We start from the raw sequence: 19,796 nt of genomic DNA, 5'->3' as shown, positions 1-19,796 counted from the left end.
GCCCATCAAGCAATGAGTTTTCGTATGGACGTCAATGAGAATGTGGAATTAGGTCAACATATACATTCATGGTTTATTTGCTACGTGTGGTTTATTTGATCGAATGAAGTTTCGTAATGCTTCAGGTTTCACTAGTGTACTGATATAAGTAGGACACGTGACATCCCGTCAGCTTTGAGAAGAAAATAACACTATATCGGAATTGTCTCGAGATGGCTATGACTATTTGGTTCACTTCAGTCAGTAGTTCTGATGAGCCCTTCTAGTTTATAAAACATAAAAATAATGCTTGTGGCTAGAAACTCTAGAGAGAATGTTTAACTTGTCAGCCGAAGTTGGAACTTGGGAATGTTCCGAATCATTCGTTTAATATCAGAGTATTTAAAAAAAAAATTAACATTAGATGTAAATCTCATTAATCCCACAGATGTATATTTTTTCGGTGAAAATAACAATAAATGACGTTCAGCCGTCAACCTGGCCTGATATTGCGTACACTATCTAGCTATTTCCGTCTCCTTACTGCGGGAGTGAAGGACACTGTGCCCGGTGTAGTTGTGTTGTCTGTTGGCTTGCAGAGCAAACTCCCATTTGAGCAGCATCCAAATGGTTACGACCAATATTACAAGTTACTTGTTGTGGAGGCTGCTATCCTACTACTCGAAATAAAATCAAGTGGGATGGACCAAATTGGAGATGGTGACGTTTCTACATGTTATTTATCCTTGCCCATCGAAATAAACATGACTTTCTTTTAGTTTCTTAACTATACTGAACAAAAATATAAACGCAACATGCAACAATTTCAACGATTTTACTGAGTTACAGCTCATATAAGGAAATCAGTCAATTGAAATAAATTCATTAGACCTTAATGGCACTGGATTTCACATGACTGAGCATGGTCACAGCCATGGGTGGGCATAGGCCCACTCACTTGGGAGCCAGGCCCACCCACTGGGGGAGCCAGGCTCAGCCGATCAGAATACTTTTCCCCCACAAAAGGGCTTTATTACAGACAAAAATATTCCTCAGTTTCATCAGCTGTCCGGTTGGCTGGTCTCAGACGATCCCGCAGGTGAAGAAGCCGGATATGGAGGTCCTGGGCTGGCATGGTTACACGCTGTCTGAGGTTGTGAGGCTGGTTGAACATACTGTCAAATTCTCTAAAATGACATTGTCGCCGGCTTATGGTAGAGAAATTAACATTCAATTATCTGGCAACAGCTCTGGTGGACATTCCTGCAGTCATCATGCCAATTGTACACTCCCTCAAAACTTGACATCTGTGGCATTGTGTTGTGTGACAAAACTGCACATTTTAGTAGCCTTTTATTGTCCCCAGCACAAGGTGCAGCTGTTTAATGATCATGCTGTTTAATCAGCTTCTTGATATGCCACACCTGTCAGGTGGGTGGATTATTTTGGCAAATGAGAAATGCTCACTAACAGGGATGTAAACAACATTTGTGCACAACATTTGAGAGAAATAAGCTTTTTGTGCATATGAAACAATTGTGCACAAAATTTGAGAGAAATAAGCTTTTTGTGCATATGAAACATTTCTGGGATATTTTATTTCAGCTCATGAAATATGAGACTAACCACTTACATGTTGCGTTTATATTTTTGTTCAGTATAGCTGCATGCTGCAGTTGCCATCTAGCCAGCATAAACTAGCTGGGAAGGGTTTATCAGGACGACTGACTGAACTGAATCGTCTCCACACTGCACTCTCACGTGCACGACATATCCTACGTCATAAATGTGGGCACCAGGCGTGTCCCTATACCCCCGCCTGACTGGAAACACAATTGGCATTAATGAGATGGGGGAACTTTATTGCGTTTGCACTCGTGATACTACGGTAGCATCCAAGGGGCGTACACACGATGTGTTGATAGAGGTAGCTACTTCTCGTGTAAATCAATTGTGTGCTGACTTCTATTTAATATTTTTGGGGCGTTGGGGGAAGAATGAAAGAGGTCTTCCACCAAAACGGACGAGATCATGAACGGCGCCGTATACATTTCGTTTTTTCAAGGTCAGCTGGAATCTGCACTAGAGGAAGTAGTGCAAGTCGCAGTACAGGAAATAACCAAGACTGTTGGGTCAAGCTTGACTTCTATGTTAATGAAAACGGCCGTCAAAGAACAAGAAAACCAACGACTTAAGTTAGAGCTTCAATCACTGGAGTTTGAATCTAATGGGGTAGAAAATGGAGCCGAATTCAACCGTGGCAGGGAAGACAACGCCGCCACGGATCAAACAAAGCCCGAGACACACACCCCCAGCCACAGCGCAGAGCGCGGCGTGCACGCAAACACTCTAAGACTGGATCAAAAATGTCGAGTAGTGGGTAAGGTTACTAGCTAGGCTAGATTACTACCATGGCACCTAGAGGTTTCATTTTATACGTTTGAAACACAAGACAATAACACCATTATGTAGCCCTACAGTCTGTTTGATCGTAGACCTTTTGTTTATGTTTCTGTGGCACAACGTATCCACACACTTCGTTTCCATAGTGTTGAAGTCAACCACAAAAAGGACAAAGCACCAGAATCTTGATATGGGTTTCCGCATAGAGCGGCAAGTCTTGATGATGATAATACGCAGAGTTGATATGTTAAGATGACGTGCAGTAGTAGCCTGTAACACACTGAGAATCAATGACCTGTGGTAAAATCTTCAGGATATGAAAAACGGCTGTTTTTATTTTGGTTCTATTACCTTGGTGTTTTTGTTTCACTTGAGTTCTGTTTGACTCAGGCATGTGTCCTTGTGAACAATGGTCTCTTGTCTCAAGAGGTGTACATTTGACAAAATTGGCCTCCTGACACTTAATTATTGTTATCTGTGGTGACATTGTTGCCATTGAGAATGTTACAATGTACAGTTGTGGGATGACAACCAGTGACAACATCACCAACCTTGTCACTGGTTGTGTCGAGCAAACGGTTCACTGAAAGGCAGCACATCCATCCTCAATCATTTTTATTGACTATTGACCGATTTTTATTGACTATTATTGACTACCCCTTAAAACATTCTTCTCTAATTGAAGATGGGTTGTGATGAGAGGACTATCAGTGACGTTATTGTTGTTGAGCCTCTCCTTAGTGCTGGCAGCAAAGGAATGGATGCCCCCCCTATAATTCTCCAATGAAAGTCACAAGTGCAAACCACACCCACTCAGTTCTTAGAGGGGATACATTTAGGGAGAGGAGGGGTGTGAGATATAAAAGGGGGCAGGAGGAGACACTGGGCAAGCTGTGTGTCATTGTGCCCCAAAATGCTGAGGCCATTGGCAGGCCTTCAACTCAATTTGCACATTTTGGACAAAGCTGAGGCTGGAGCTGTACCTCGCCACTTAGCATATAGCCGTGGCTCTTATTTAGGTTGTGATGGCCAGGGAGGCCATTTTGATGTAGGTAAATTAATCCTGGCAGCAACATTCATACTTCAGACAGACACACAGGTAGCTCCTCATACCGTGCATGATGTCACACTTACACAATGCAACACAACAATTAGGCTAGTAGGCTTCTTCTTCTCTGACTCGGCTCAATTACTATTTATATCCTGTGGTTTTAACGAAAGGGGCATTTATAGAGACCATGCTGCACACAGTTTTCACTATTGATTTCCAACTTGATTTGTTTTCTTCCTCAGGGATTTGGACATGTAATCCATTCTCTTTTCTAGTTATGTAAGTTACATTTTTATTTAACCTTTAACTAGGCAAGTCAGTTAAGAACAAGTTCTTATTATTATCAATCCCTGTGTGTTTGTAAAACAAACCAGGTGTGTGTGTGTAAAACCCTGTTTGCTTTGTCAAAACGACATTGTAGATCTAAGGTTGCCAGAAACCAACTAGGCCTATGCTGTCATTGTCTGCAGCAGCTTGGTGCTCTGCTGCTCACAACAGCTTTCAAGCAGTTGCCATCCCACTCCTACTTTAGTTAAATCACATCAATGAGTACGTTTACATGCACACTAATTTTATATTAAACTGATTTATGGCAGAAGCATTAATCATGTAAACACCTTACTTTGCTTATCTTAATCGGTGTACGGTCATAATCGAAGTAAGCATGCGTTGATTAAAACACCTGGTTTTCTGAGCAATCTGAATATTTAGGACATGTCAACAGCGTAATCGGCGTTCCAGCAGTGTATTTGGGCTACGCATTTGCCAGCACCGGTAGCGCAAGCCTCCTTTTTATGCGCAAGTGAATTGAGTTTGGAAAAACTGAAAGTATGCATCTTAGAAATTGTTTTCACATACAAACTTTATATGTCCAAACTTAGAACATGTCTTCACAAAAGTAACATGGTCACTGTGGTAGAACCTTTATTTTGATTGGTGATTTGTTGTTGTTGTTGTATATATCAAAAGTCCCATCAGAAGCCTGATTTCAGATGTCATGTAAATAACATTATTAGTGAAATTGTTGTTCATTGCAAAGCATGTAAACACTTTAAAGCTGCAATATTTAACTTCTTGTGCGTCCCGACCAAATTCACATAGAAATGTGAGCTACTTATCTGTCACTCATATTGAAAGCCTAAAAAAGCGGTAGATCTGTTCCATGTGCATTATTTCTATGCTTCCCATTCTTAAGTTTCGTTTTAGCGTCTTTTGGTTTTGTACACCAGCTTCAAAAAGCTGAAAATACAATATTTTTGCGTTATGGAAAATATCTTTCACAGCGGTTTGGATGATACAATTATTCTCTACACTTGCTTGTTTTGTCACAAACTGAAATTAGGCGAACTATTCGATTATTTATATATATATATTATATATTTCTTTTTTTTCAGTACCCAGGAAATGGCAGAGCGGTTTCTGCATAGTGCATCTTTAAAAAATCTATTCTATTAATCTGACTATCCACAATCTTATTATTGTGTGCATGAAACTGTGATCAATGACTAAGTAGTTTAGTTCAGTTTATTCTCAGCTTTATCTGTAACTAAGACCTAACACCATCTATGTGTGGCGATAGATTTGTAAAATGTTTTCTCACCATGTTTTGCACAACTTGTTTACATTTAACATTTACATTTAAGTCATTTAGCAGACGCTCTTATCCAGAGCGACTTACAAATTGGTGCATTCACCTTATGATATCCAGTGGAACAACCACTTTACAATAGTGCATCTAAATCTTTTAAGGGGGGGGGGGGGTTAGAAGGATTACTTTATCCTATCCTAGGTATTCCTTAAAGAGGTGGGGTTTCAGGTGTCTCCGGAAGGTGGTGATTGACTCCGCTGACCTGGCGTCGTGAGGGAGTTTGTTCCACCATTTGGGGTGCCAGAGCAGCGAACAGTTTTGACTGGGCTGAGCGGGAACTGTACTTCCTCAGAGGTAGGGAGGCGAGCAGGCCAGAGGTGGATGAACGCAGTGCCCTTGTTTGGGTGTAGGGCCTGATCAGAGCCTGAAGGTACGGAGGTGCCGTTCCCCTCACAGCTCCGTAGGCAAGCACCATGGTCTTGTAGCGGATGCGAGCTTCAACTGGAAGCCAGTGGAGAGAGCGGAGGAGCGGGGTGACGTGAGAGAACTTGGGAAGGTTGAACACCAGACGGGCTGCGGCGTTCTGGATGAGTTGTAGGGGTTTAATGGCACAGGCAGGGAGCCCAGCCAACAGCGAGTTGCAGTAATCCAGACGGGAGATGACAAGTGCCTGGATTAGGACCTGCGCCGCTTCCTGTGTGAGGCAGGGTCGTACTCTGCGAATGTTGTAGAGCATGAACCTACAGGAACGGGTCACCGCCTTGATGTTAGTTGAGAACGACAGGGTGTTGTCCAGGATCACGCCAAGGTTCTTAGCACTCTGGGAGGAGGACACAATGGAGTTGTCGACCGTGATGGCGAGATCATGGAACGGGCAGTCCTTCCCCGGGAGGAAGAGCAGCTCCGTCTTGCCGAGGTTCAGCTTGAGGTGGTGATCCGTCATCCACACTGATATGTCTGCCAGACATGCAGAGATGTGATTCGCCACCTGGTTATCAGAAGGGGGAAAGGAGAAGATTAATTGTGTGTCGTCTGCATAGCAATGATAGGAGAGACCATGTGAGGATATGACAGAGCCAAGTGACTTGGTGTATAGCGAGAATAGGAGAGGGCCTAGAACAGAGCCCTGGGGGACACCAGTGGTTAGAGCACGTGGTGCGGAGACAGATTCTCGCCACGCCACCTGTTAGGAGCGACCTGTCAGGTAGGACGCAATCCAAGCGTGGGCCGCGCCGGAGATGCCCAACTCGGAGAGGAGGATCTGATGGTTCACAGTATCAAAGGCAGCCGATAGGTCTAGAAGGATGAGAGCAGAGGAGAGAGAGTTAGCTTTAGCAGTGTGGAGCGCCTCCGTGACACAGAGAAGAGCAGTCTCAGTTAAATGACTAGTCTTGAAACCTGACTGATTTGGATCAAGAAGGTCATTCTGAGAGAGATAGCAGGAGAGCTGGCCAAGGACGGCACGTTCAAGAGTTTTGGAGAGAAAAGAAAGAAGGGATACTGGTCTGTAGTTGTTGACATCGGAGGGATCGAGAGTAGGTTTTTTCAGAAGGGGTGCAACTCTCGCTCTCTTGAAGACGGAAGGGACGTAGCCAGCGGTCAAGGATGAGTTGATGAGTGAGGTGAGGTAAGGGAGGAGGTCTCCGGAAATGGTCTGGAGAAGAGAGGAGGGGATAGGGTCAAGCGGGCAGGTTGTTGGGCGGCCGGCCGTCACAAGACGCGAGATTTCATCTGGAGAGAGAGGGGAGAAAGAGGTCAAAGCACAGGGTAGGGCAGTGTGAGCAGAACCAGTGGTGTCGTTTGACTTAGCAAACGAGGATCGGATGTCGTCGACCTTCTTTTCAAAATGGTTGACGAAGTCATCCGCAGAGAGGGAGGAGGAGGGGGGGGGGGGATTCAGGAGGGAGGAGAAGGTGGCAAAGAGCTTCCTAGGGTTAGAGGCAGATGCTTGGAATTTAGAGTGGTAGAAAGTGGCTTTAGCAGCAGAGACAGAAGAGGAAAATGTAGAGAGGAGGGAGTGAAAGGATGCCAGGTCCGCAGGGAGGCGAGTTTTCCTCCATTTCCGCTCGGCTGCCCGGAGCCCTGTTCTGTGAGCTCGCAATGAGTCGTCGAGCCACGGAGCAGGAGGGGAGGACCGAGCCGGCCTGGAGGATAGGGGACATAGAGAGTCAAAGGATGCAGAAAGGGAGGAGAGGAGGGTTGAGGAGGCAGAATCAGGAGATAGGTTGGAGAAGGTTTGAGCAGAGGGAAGAGATGATAGGATGGAAGAGGAGAGAGTAGCGGGGGAGAGAGAGAGCGAAGGTTGGGACGGCGCGATACCATCCGAGTAGGGGCAGAGTGGGAAGTGTTGGATGAGAGCGAGAGGGAAAAGGATACAAGGTAGTGGTCGGAGACTTGGAGGGGAGTTGCAATGAGATTAGTGGAAGAACAGCATCTAGTAAAGATGAGGTCAAGCGTATTGCCTGCCTTGTGAGTAGGGGGGGAAGGTGAGAGGGTGAGGTCAAAAGAGGAGAGGAGTGGAAAGAAGGAGGCAGAGAGGAATGAGTCAAAGGTAGACGTGGGGAGGTTAAAGTTCTACATTTGTTCTACATTTACAACTTGTGGTTAAGAACGGGGTGAGAGTCATCGTGTGTGTGTGTGTAGGCCATTGTGTGATTCAGCATGTCGGCTAGGCCTAGGCTTTCTACTACACAGGTGTTAATTCTTAGAGTAGCCTGGCTCATTTGTCAGGTATCATCATGGAGATATTTGCACTACAGTGTATGCGATGAAAAGCTTATTTTCTCTGGTTGGAGATGTTTGAAAATATCAAGTGTGGTAATTGATTTAGCTTCAAAACCATTATGGGATCGGTGAGAACTTTCTCGACTATTTCAGGGAAATGTTTACCACTCCCAAATTATACCTATTGCAAAGGGGGACATGACAGAGCTATCTGAGCAATAAAGCCTTCTTGTGGTATTATAAATAATTCCTTTCAATATTTTACTGCTCTATGTAAGTAGATTTAATTATAGTAATGCACTCATATTGAATATAACTAATTTATTGTCATTGCCACCATGGATGAAATGCCTAATAAAACCTGCCTCACATTGTAAACTGTTTTGATTGGTTGCTGTTACAAATACACCAGTCCCAAACTGAGAAATTGGCATTTTTATAAGGAAAGCTCAAATCTGTCCCCTAGACACATGTATTTTCTGGGTCTCATATGGTTGTTATCAATCAAGTGATTTTCAGTCTGGCAGTGCTACAACAATTCAATCAAGAGCCATGGCTGAGATCTGTAACTTTTGAGTCGTTGTATTGCGTAGGCGAAAATTAATGCCCATTGCTGGTTGCTAAAAAGTGGTTCATCTCAAAGGATGCCAAGTAAAATTCATTATGGGATGACAATGTTTTTCTTAGTGTTTTGGGCCCCCCCCAAAAAGGGGCACTGTATGTGTAACATATGTAATATGTAGGCTAGAGAAATGCTTATGATAACAATGCTGTACAACCAAGGGCTCTCAGGGATAATTTGTGTAAAGCAGGCATGGACATTCAAAAGGACTCAATGGCTGTTGTTTTTCCAATTCTAATGGCTGAGCCTAAAATAGACCTTAACATTTTAAATGGATGAGGCACCATTTTATCCAAACCAAATTTGGAAATAGTGTGGTTTGTAATTTCATTGCACAATGCACTTTTGTGTTTGATTAAAACCGCTACACAAATAATTGCAGCCTTAGTCATTTGCATAGTAAAAAGAGTCGTTTGGAGAGACGTTTCCTTGTAAGGATACAGGGTTGTTTTTGCCTACTGTGTTCAACAAATATCCTGTAATGACAGCATTGTGCGCAACGCATTTATTTATTTTTTAACCTTGATCAGTGGCAGCTTTCAAATGTGTCACTATTTATCTACAAACATACCAGCCATTGACCTAAGCCTCATTATTTACTCTTTACACACAACAGGTTTTTATTTCTACTTTCCTGTCCATTATTTACATAACTATTTCCTTATCATTAAAGACATGAGACAAATTCTGATGACTATTTTGTCTCCATGTCCTTCTCTGCAGGTCAGCTCAAGATGGTCATGGAGCATGTGCTGGAGTTTGCTGTGTGCGAGCTGACCAAAATTGTGGAGGCCAGTTTCGATGACCTGCTCCTGGAGCTGACCGGGAAGGAGCGGGAGCACATCGCTCTGGAGGAGCAGTTGCGCCACTTGGCGCACCAGGAGAACAGGAAGGGCGGGGTGTCGAGGAGGAGTGGGTCGGAAAACAACACAGCGTTCCCCAGCGGCTCAGAGGACACCCGGCAGGAATCCAGAAACGTCACAGTCAAAATTGTCCGAGGACAAAGAGAGCAAACTGAGACAACAAACGGTCTGTGTTTTAACCTTAACATGATGTTCTAGTCAACATGATAATCAACTCCATGATTTATTTACAGTCCCAAATGTAACACACACAGAAACTGGGGATGCTTGCTATGATACCAGTCAAATCCCACAGCACTGGAGGTTATGCTTTCTTATGGAAAATATAGGGATGGAAAGTGCCAGGTCTCGGCACCTCTGCCTATACATTCAATTACTCATGAGAGGCCAGTAACTTCCTGTTCATATGTTTTCAAGTTGCAATTCAATCCCACAGGGTAAATCCATTTGAATTCAATCACTTTTTGACAGCACCCCTTTTTGATTTGAATGAAACCTTCCATACATATTTGCCCATTGTAGATGTGCTAAGAAAATACCATGAGGCATCCATGTCTTCATCACGGGAAAAGATAAATGGTTGAGTTTAATTTAAAAGCTTACAAACAGGGTTGTCAAACAATTTGATAATTCCCTGTGGAAAAAGTTGTATATTTCTTCAAATTCTCATGTTGTATCTTAGACCCTATTTTACATAATCTGAGGTTTTTGTAGTGTGCCCGTCATCGGTTGAGACACAACATGCTCTTGAATAGAGCATGGGTGTCATGTTTTAGCTGATAAATGTACAAAAACTGGAATAAAATTGACATTTCTAACATGCAACTGGTACCACAAAGATGGTTGGAGGTCCACACATCAGAGAATGTTGACTTGAATGGGAATATCTGTTTTAAATTATACTGTCAATCCTTCATAGGAGACCTATTGAAATCATAGAAATATAGTTAATAGACATAACCATTTAATTTGACAGTGGATGGACCGGCGGCGGTCTTTCTGGTACTAATTAGAAGTAAAACATTCCATTTAAATGTCAGTGGTATAGCAGCTAAATTGCAGTGATCTGAAGGGACATGTCCATTCTGATTTCTATGATTGAAATTACAGAGCATGTTGTGTCTCAACTGATGGCGGGCACAACATAAAAACCTCAGATAATGTAAAGTCGGGTCTAAGTTACAACATATGCTAATATGAAGAAAAGAATTGGCACACACTTTTATATAATTGACTTTAAAGGTACATTTTAAAAACTTTTTTTTGTTGACATTTGTTATCGAGAAATTGTAAAATAGTTTTTTGTAAGCTTCTAAATGATATCAAACTCAACCATTTATCTTTTCCAGTGATGAAGACATGGATGTCTCATGGTATGCAAAATGGGTCAACTTTGAGCACCTCTTATCTCATGAATGTTTTGGCATTCACGTCTCAAAAGTTACTTTCTGACCACTTCATCCTTGGGCAAACATGTATGAAAAGTTTTATTTAAATTAAAAGGGATGCTGTCAAAAAGTGATTGAATTCAAATGGATTTACACAACATACTAAAATGAATAGAAGGGTATTGTTAATCTCGGGCACACTTCATTTTACGAGATGCTATTTTTCTTGATTGATAGATTGGTAATGACCTAATAATGAAGGCTATTTTGGGAGTCATTCTATATTGAAACAAGTGCCAGTACATACCAGTTGGTTACCAATTGTGTGGAATTCTTTGAATCGCCAGAAAGTACACATATTTGCCAAGTGTTTACTCAGACATAACATGGTAATTATCAGTTGAAACACATCAAGTGTTCCCTTCATTTCTGGTGCTGAAAATAAGCTTGTGTGTAAGTAGTCAGACTGGGAAAAAAACATGAATAGGAGTCAATATGGACTAACCAGAGCACCGAGGCCCCATTTTTCAAAATAAAAATGTTCATGTGTTTCATAACCATGTTGTAAGCCATGACTTTCACACACCAGTCCTCTGAATCACTTGAACTGGTCAATTGACCTATTTAGTAGCTGTCAAAATGGTGAAGCTCCCCTGTTATAGTTAACTATTAACCGTGTCAGTGCCAAATAGTTGCTCCAGTTAAACCCCTGCAATCTGTTACGTATATATGGCGCCATGTTAGGTATGCCATGTACAGTAGATATAGGTTTCCCTCTACTCTTAAGAGTCCAGTCTTATACTTGTGCTGGTAATACTGCTTAGATATTATTTAAGCCGGTTCACTATAAGCAAACACTTCCTATGTGTATATTGCCTTGGGTCTCTTAATGTAAGCATTTTTGTAAAATGGATCAGTATTAAAATGTGCTGCATTAGAAATAACTGATAATGATGGAAATAATCACTGAATGTGTTAACTGCTTCTTCAGGTGCAATGATGTAGGAACACAAACATGCACGCATGCTGTTTTTATAAATATTTGTCAGTGTTTGTATCCACATCATGGATAGGTTTTGCACTTTTATTCCAGTTCAGTTGTCTTGTTCTCAGGCGTGTTTCGTCTCTTTCTCTCTCTTTCTCTCTCTCTCGCTCTCTCTCGCTCTCTCTCTCTCTGGGCAGACAGTGACAAGAAATCTGTCCTGACCACAGCCCGTATGAATTGTACTTGTTTTCTAGTTCAGGTTTGTCTTCTCAGATTTGTTGCTCTCTCTCCCTCTCTGTGTGTAGACAGTGACAAGCAGGCTGTCCTGACCGTAGCCCAGGACTGGGTCCCCATCCTGGACAAGGTGTTTGGGCAGAAGTGGTGCAGCGACCTGTGGCAGATCAAAGAGCTGGCTTCAGGGAAGGGGGGTGAGGAGAGGACTGGGGGATCTGGGCTGGGAATTGTGGGCTCCTTCCCCAGTCTGAACGCCCTGATCCGTGAGAACCTGGAGCCCTCCCCCACTAGCCCCCTGCAGGACCCCCAGTGGATGCCTCTGGAGGACATGGAGGTCCTCTCCTCGACCTTGGACACTCCGCAAGACCCTCCTGCTACCATAAGCACCACAGCTACAGGTGCGCATGGGAACTACTGAACTGATGTCCCTACGTGACATGGCCAGTTGCGTGCACGCTTACTCTTAAGTCCCATGACTCTTTATGCTTAATTTCGTATTATATTTAGATACGTGTTCTCCTTCATGTGTATTCTCTTAGTCTAGTACAAAACAAGACAGCTGTAGCTTCCTTGTCACATCGTCCTGGACCAATTGGATTTCCTTCCCTATTATTAAAAACTCTGTCAGCCTTTATTGCCTTTAATCTTCATTTCACTTGCTGTCTTTTATTTCTATCCCTCTGTCTGTGTTTCAGTTGAGGAGTCCCTCAGGTCTCCGTCGATGCTTCACCGGCTCCTCACACTCCCCGCACAGCTCCTAGAGGAAGACGAGGATGAGAACGCAATGGAAACCATCCCCCTGCCCGCCGACGCTTCCCCTGGCAGAGCAGCTGTGCGACGGCAAAACACAGAATCACCTAACCAGAGCTGCCCATCTCCTCCCAAGAAAAAGGTTGCTGTTTCACTGGAGGAGGAGGAAGAGGACGAAGAGAAGGAAGACAAAGCGACGATGACGCTGGACTCAAAGGTGAAGACCGTGCCTCTCAAAGGCAGGAAGGCTCACGAGTGTAAAGAATGCGGCAAGAAGTTCAGCCGGGCGCCGCTCCTGAAAGCTCACCAGCAGACTCATATCACCACAGCAATGGCGACGACGCCAGCGATTTGCTGTTCACAGTGCGGGAAACGCTTCTCCCAGGCATCCCGGCTACAGGCGCACCTACAAACTCACACCGGGAAAAAGTCCTGAGCAGATGGAGAAGGGAATTGGAAGATTGAAGAAAAAAAAAGAGAATTGGAATCAGTCGCTCTTCAGTCCATATCTCACAAATAGCCATATTAGTAGCAGGATGGTCACCGGTATTCGAGTTCATACATTTGAGTTCACTTTAAGTACCTTACAAGTTGGGAATCAGAGGCATTTTTTTTCATGTTGCTGATTTGAAGGTACAGTTTTGCTGTATGTTTCTTAATTGTTACCACCATTTTGATTCCTTACATGTGGCGACAAGGTAAATACTTTGTAATCATTTGGGATTGGATTTGGCTGGTAGTTCTGGTTAGTATCACAATTTTACATTATGTATAGCATGGGACAGTGGCGCTCACAACAAGCAATGAAGTGACCTTTTTAAGTGGTCTTTTTAGTTTCCCCAGTATACTTTTCTACATTTTTTGGGGGAATATCAAACTGGTCTCTTTGTGGTTTATTATTTCACATCAAGGTTATTTGCTATACCAGAGGCCATAATCTTGGCTTTTGTGGACTGCAATTTCAATAAACATTACACTGATTTGTGAGAATTGTATCTTTCAGTGGCAGAGGCATTGTCTCAAGTCGAATGTGAATCGCAACTCGTCTTTTTTCCGGTGCTACAAGCAGTGACTCACTTTCAAAGGGCTTATGTGCCCAGGGTAAAGGGGGAGAGAGATGGACTGCTGGAGTCAATAGTAGATGTAATACCTTTGTTTTGCTTACCTCTGAATGTGAATCTCTGTACAGATGGAAATAACCTGGTATTTCTCTTTACCTTCATGCAATTCACTATTTACAGTCCTCCCTTGGTAGTATTTTTTATTTTTCACTCAACATAAATACCTCCTTAAAAACACTCAAATAATAATGTTTGATAAAGGTATTGTTATGTTGGTAGCCCTTTTTTTGTTTTTATAAAGAACCACAGATTCAGAGTCTGCAGACCTCTAGTTGATGACTAGCACAAACTGTGATGACATATCACAGTGGTCCATCTTGGGCTTTTCTATATCCTGTCTGCCCTGGAAGGACCATTCCTGACACAAGTCTAAGAAGATAGTGAGGTAGAGAATGGAATCTTGCCCTTGTGCTGATTGTGGAAGGCTGGATTCTCAAGTGTCATGCGAAGTAGAGAAATACCACATTGATGAGAAACACTTTTTGGTTTGCTTTGTCTTGTTTGACCTCCGGATGAGTCAAATGGATGTGGAGCATCTGATTGGACATCGGGAATATTGTTTCTGCTCATATGGCCATGCCTAACAGAATACTTTGTTGGAACATAAAATATTGAAGGGATGGGCCATTCAAATAAGGGATGGATGGGGTGGGGGGTTGAGGGGCAGGGTTGTATAGACTTTGGAGACTTACAGGTGTTTGCAGGACTGCTCTTTGCCTCCGAAAATATATTTGTAGAAAGGCAAACACTGTTTACGCCCCTCCGCCAGATTCCTTAAGTATCGTAGCGTCTTCCCATTTTGATTGTGCTTTGTCTCTTGTAGATGCGTCTGCAGTTTGTAGTGCTGAGTGATTAGTGCTTTTTGAGGACGGTTTCGGTTCGATTATGAAAAAATAATCACGGTTTTAAGTTGGAAGAAAATAACATGACATGCATTATGTAGGTTGATTGCTGTAACACAGAATAAAATAATTAATAAAAGTCCCATGATGGTAGCGACTGCCCATTTATCACTTAACCATTATTAACCATAATTTATTCACATTACTTTAATAAAATATTTCAGTTGTGTGTATATTACATGTTTTATTTGATGGCTTTATTATTTAATTCCAAGTAATCTCAAATCTCTATAGAGCTGCTGCCTAAGATGTCTGACAAAATTAATATTTTAGTAGTTCTAAGTAAGTACCAACTATCAATCACTTAAGATCATGTATTTTCAGGTAGAGATGCCTCGCGAAGCAACTGTTCTCTATCCCTCTTTTACGCCTGACGTACTATGGCCAAAATGTATTTTGGCCATAGTAGTTAATTACCACATTTTCTGCACCTAAACAATGTAGAATATTGGCCTGTTTGAAACTGCAACTCCCTACTATATTGCACAGTTTAGGCTTGATCTGATTAATCTGTAGATAAACGTTGCAATGTGCACATTGAGCTCACAGAAAAAAATGGAATTCAAATAATTTTACCATCGGTCAATTTTAGCATCTGTCAAAATAACTGAAATTATGGTTAATCGCTCTGCACAAAGCATTAATGTAATAGCAAGCAATACTGTGTACCATTGAGAACATGGTGATGTTACCTATTTGTGGCAAAGCCAGTAACCTATTGTTGAAGATGTACCTGTACTTCAAACAACAATCGAGGGAAGATATCCTCAAATCGGTTCTGTAATCCACAGGATTTTTTTTGTCTTCGTCAGGGAAGGTTGTTTCTGTGGCTCTGTTTCCAAGATATCAGGTCACACTTCTACACCAGAGCGGGAAACCCATGGCAACGTCCCAATCCATTGTAAAAAATAAATAAAAAAGTGCCCACAGACTTTTTCTGTTAAAGTAGTCGTACTTACGCTGTTTCGAATTTTTCCTCCTGTGCTATCTTTTTGTGTTTTGGTTAATTGTAGCCACAGATTACATCTTAGTTTACACTCCCTTGTGCTTTGCCTCATGTAAGTCCTTGACATAAGTGTAGATTGTTTAATTACTATGTATCAGGATTATGTGTTTAATTACTATGTATCAGGATTATGTGTTCTATCAGAATCTGAGAAGACAATGGATTCCAAAAGATTTGGGTCTTTTATTCAGGTCAAACCAGCATTAAAGTTTACATGGGTACAATTTAAAAAATGGTTTAATACACAACCTCTCATCTTCAACTGTAACCAATTTAAAGAAATTGCATGCAACGTCTTCACATTTTCACAAGGTAAAATATAAGGAGAGAGAGAATTTCCCTCCGTGTCTTCAGGGTTGTAGCCAATGTGCAAATTTAGGATTTTGAAGTGTTTTTTTAAAGACTTGTCTCTCAAGCTGCGTTTACACAGGCAGCCCAATTCTGATCTTTTCCCCAATTATTGGCAAAAGCTGAACTGATTATTGGACAAATATTATTGGCCTGCCTGTGTAAACACAGCCTAAGATTGAAACATTGTAGAAACCCTCAAAGGCTTTAAGTGGTAGAAAATGTATGTTGCTGATTGTATTTGCAGCCAGTGCTGCACACTTTCAATTAATGTATTGTTATTGATTATTAGCCTATGCTTTGTCCTAGTATCTAGAACTCACATAGTGCACTTCATTCCCACTAAAAGCAGTGTCTTGTAAAGTCACATCACCACTCAAAACACGTTTGTGCTCCGCAGTAAGCTAACCTTGAACAGTGCTGAATTTGTGTATTGCTTTTCTATGTTAGGAGAAAGACAGGAGTGGGTTATGGCTATCTAGCACTTCGCTTTCGCATTCAGCTGTTTTGTCTCCTCAATCCACCTCTTGAAACAGTTGTGACGACTGTGTTCAACAGGTAACTCATTTAGTTGTTTTTGCTTTTGCTAATGAATCACCCAGCCACTTTTCTTCAAATGCCTACTGACAAGACCTCCGTACCTCATGTTGAATATCAGAAAAGAGTAAACACAGCAAATTGGTTATTGGAAACAACATTACCTCAATATTATCACATATGAATATTTGTCTGCATGACAGTAGAATAGTGTTTGACTGGCGTTAACTGGCACAACCTTAAGGATTCCTACCAAAACAGTTCACTATTTAGCATATTCTCTTGCCTTGTCACATGGGCATACAGGTAACTGCTACAATAATGGAAACACTTGAGTAAATGAGGGATACAAAGTATAGTGAAAGCAGATAATTCACAACCCATCATGCTTAGGGTAATGCATAATAGAACACTTTTGGCTACCATGGCAATGCCCCCATATGATAACAATGCCCCCATCCACAGGGCAAGAATGGTCACTGAATGGTTTGAAGAGCATGAAAATAAACCATATGCCATGGCTGTCTTAGTCACCAGATCTCAACCCAATTGGACAATTATTTCTCATGGAAGAATGGTGTCTCATCCCTTCGATAGAGTTCCCGACACTTGTAGAATCTATGCCAAGGTGCATTGAAGCTAGTTCTGGGTTGTGTTGGCCCAACACCCTATTAAGACACTATGTTGGTGTTTCCTTTATTTTGGCAGTTACCTGTTTGTAAGGTTGCAAACATTGATGGTACCACAGAATTAATTTTATTTAGTTACCTGGCAAGAAATATAGGACATTTAATTCCATACACATTTGTCACAGAGACAACTATTTGTTACAATTGCACAACTGTACAATTACAATATAAGATGTGCAGAAAGATGGCGGCCTTATTAATATGTTTTATATTTAGTCAGATATAGTGTTCTATCCGTATGCATGTAATAGAGGGATATAGTTATAGACTACTAAGAGCATGCACACAGAGTTTGGTCGTCATTAAGAAGTGCATTCACTCGAGCATTGCATTATGGTAAAGAAATCTTGTGGGGTCTGCTTCTAGACATATGTATTCAGGCTATTTCCTGAAAAGTGGTTGAGTGGTTCCCTTCTAAAAGTAATATGAACTGAGTAAAAGCCTCCTCATCCTCATTTGAACCAAACGTGAAGGAGGAGGCGCAAAATGATTAAAGAAGGGACTTCAAATGAATTGTGATGAATTGAAAGAGGTAATTAAAGGGAGTAGACATATTTTATGTGTTTTTCGAATTTGTGATTTTGGTTGTATGTTTTATTTCTTAGAAGTATTAGAATGATGTTTTTAATCCAGGGAACGTGCAGATTTCAAGTTGACATCCAAATTCTAAAATTATTTCAGTTAAGGATTTTATTTATTTTATGTTCCATTTGTGACATTGTTAAATTGTTCTAGTTTTAGCTCTTTACTCAATTCTATTCTGATAAGATGTGATCGATTGTAGGACATACAGATGTAGGATATTAATTTGAGCCAGTTTGCTACAGCAGGAAAATAATCCTGCAGCAACAGGAAATTTGAATTATTATGTGGATTATAATTAATGGACATTTTTGTAGGGGTTGATACATTTTTCATGAGGGAAAATCAAGTTGGAAATTTCAAAGTGGAAATTACAAATTTCAGAAGCCTTTTTACACCTCAAATTATCGACAAGTTTTAAGTGTCCTGCATTGCAAGAAAGTTATCCTGCAACAGGGTGATCAAATGAAGATCCTATATCTGTATTTATTTTATAATTTGGCACGCTGAAGCTAGATTTTGCCAAATTGTAAAGTAGTTTGGTTTCTGGATTTCTTAAAAACAAAAGAGAGCACTTCTGAAATGTCATTCATGCCAAGTCAACTCTGCCAAGATAATGTAATTATGTAGGCAATGTGACATTGTGTTATACATATTTAGAAAATAACAACTGGGTACTTAGTGTAAGAAAAATAAATGAATAAATGTTAACAATCAACCTTTTTGTTTCTTATTGTTTATCCTTATTATTTAGGTCAGGGATTAGCAACTTTGATGAGGTTGGAGGCCACAAAAAAATCTGAACTCACCATGATGGACCGCAGTGGCTTGCCAGTCTGTATATCCACGTCCATATCCACACATACAGTCAGAACTGGCCCTAGCTTTTGGGGGGAAATTTTGTTGGGCCCCATCACCTTGCGAGAAAAACATTTTAGCGGCCCCTCTGTTGACAGCGGAGAGAAAATGTTGCTGTTTTAAAGCAAGTTTGCGGCAATTCCTCACATTTTTGCCATTGGGCGGAGAGAAGATTTTGCAATTGTATTACTAATTTCATACAATTCTATTCATTTTGCCATGGGGCACTAAGGTATTCCCAAAAGATAATTGAAACAACAACCACCCGAGCCACTGCCTGTTCACCCTGCTACCATCCAGAAGGTGAGGTCAGTACAGGTGCACTGAAGCTGGGTCCGAGAGACTGAAAAACAGCTTCTATCTCAAGGCCATCAGACTGTTAAACAGCCATCACTAGCACAGAGAGGCTGCTGCCTATATACAATCTTGAAGTCATTGGCCACTTTAATAAATGGAATACTAGTCACTTTAAAAATGTTTACATATCTTGCATTACTCATCTCATATGTACAGTTGAAGTCGGAAGTTTACAAACACCTTAGCCAAATACATTTAAACTCTGTTTTTCACAATTCCTGACATTTAATCCAAGTAAAAATCCCTGTTTTAGGTCAGTTAGGATCACCACTTTACTTTAAGAATGTGAAATGTCAATAACAGAGAGAATTATTCATTTCAGATTTTAACTTGAGTCAAACGTTTTGGGTAGCCTTCCACAAGCTTCCCACAATAAGTTTGGTGAATTTTGGCCCATTCCTCCTGACAGAGCTGGTGTAACTGAGTCAGGTTTGTAGGCCTCCTTGCTCGCACACGCTTTTTCAGTTCTGCCCACAAATTTTCTATAGGATTGAGGTCAGGACTTTGTGATGACCACTCCAATACCTTGACTTTGTTGTCCTTAAGCCATTTTGCCACAACTTTGAAAGTATGCTTGGGGTCATTGTCCATTTAGAAGACCCATTTGCGACCAAGCTTTAACTTCCTGACTGATGTCTTTAGATGTTGCTTCAATATATCCACATAATTTTCCATCCTCATGATGCCATCTATATTGTGAAGTGCACCAGTCCCTCCTGCAGCAAAGCACCCCCACAACATGATGCTGCCACCCCCGTGCTTCATGGTTGGGTTGGTGTTCTTCAGCTTGCAAGCCTCCCCCCTTTTTC

General features: G+C 41.5%; 1 protein-coding gene across 1 annotated transcript; it reads left to right on the top strand.

Moving 5' to 3' along the window:
• Positions 1 to 1,915: 1,915 nt before the first annotated feature.
• LOC120035098 lies at positions 1,916 to 18,065 on the top strand. Its single transcript, XM_038981877.1, has 4 exons — positions 1,916 to 2,359; positions 9,091 to 9,396; positions 11,909 to 12,235; positions 12,533 to 18,065. Exons 1-4 carry the CDS (start codon positions 2,011 to 2,013, stop codon positions 13,021 to 13,023), a joined length of 1,473 nt encoding a protein of 490 aa, XP_038837805.1. The 5' UTR covers positions 1,916 to 2,010; the 3' UTR covers positions 13,024 to 18,065.
• The last annotated feature ends 1,731 nt before the right edge of the window (positions 18,066 to 19,796 follow it).

The sequence above is a fragment of the Salvelinus namaycush genome, chromosome 3 (genome assembly GCF_016432855.1).
Source record: "Salvelinus namaycush isolate Seneca chromosome 3, SaNama_1.0, whole genome shotgun sequence".
NCBI lineage: Eukaryota > Metazoa > Chordata > Actinopteri > Salmoniformes > Salmonidae > Salvelinus > Salvelinus namaycush.
This window is presented reverse-complemented; position numbering and strand designations above follow the sequence as displayed.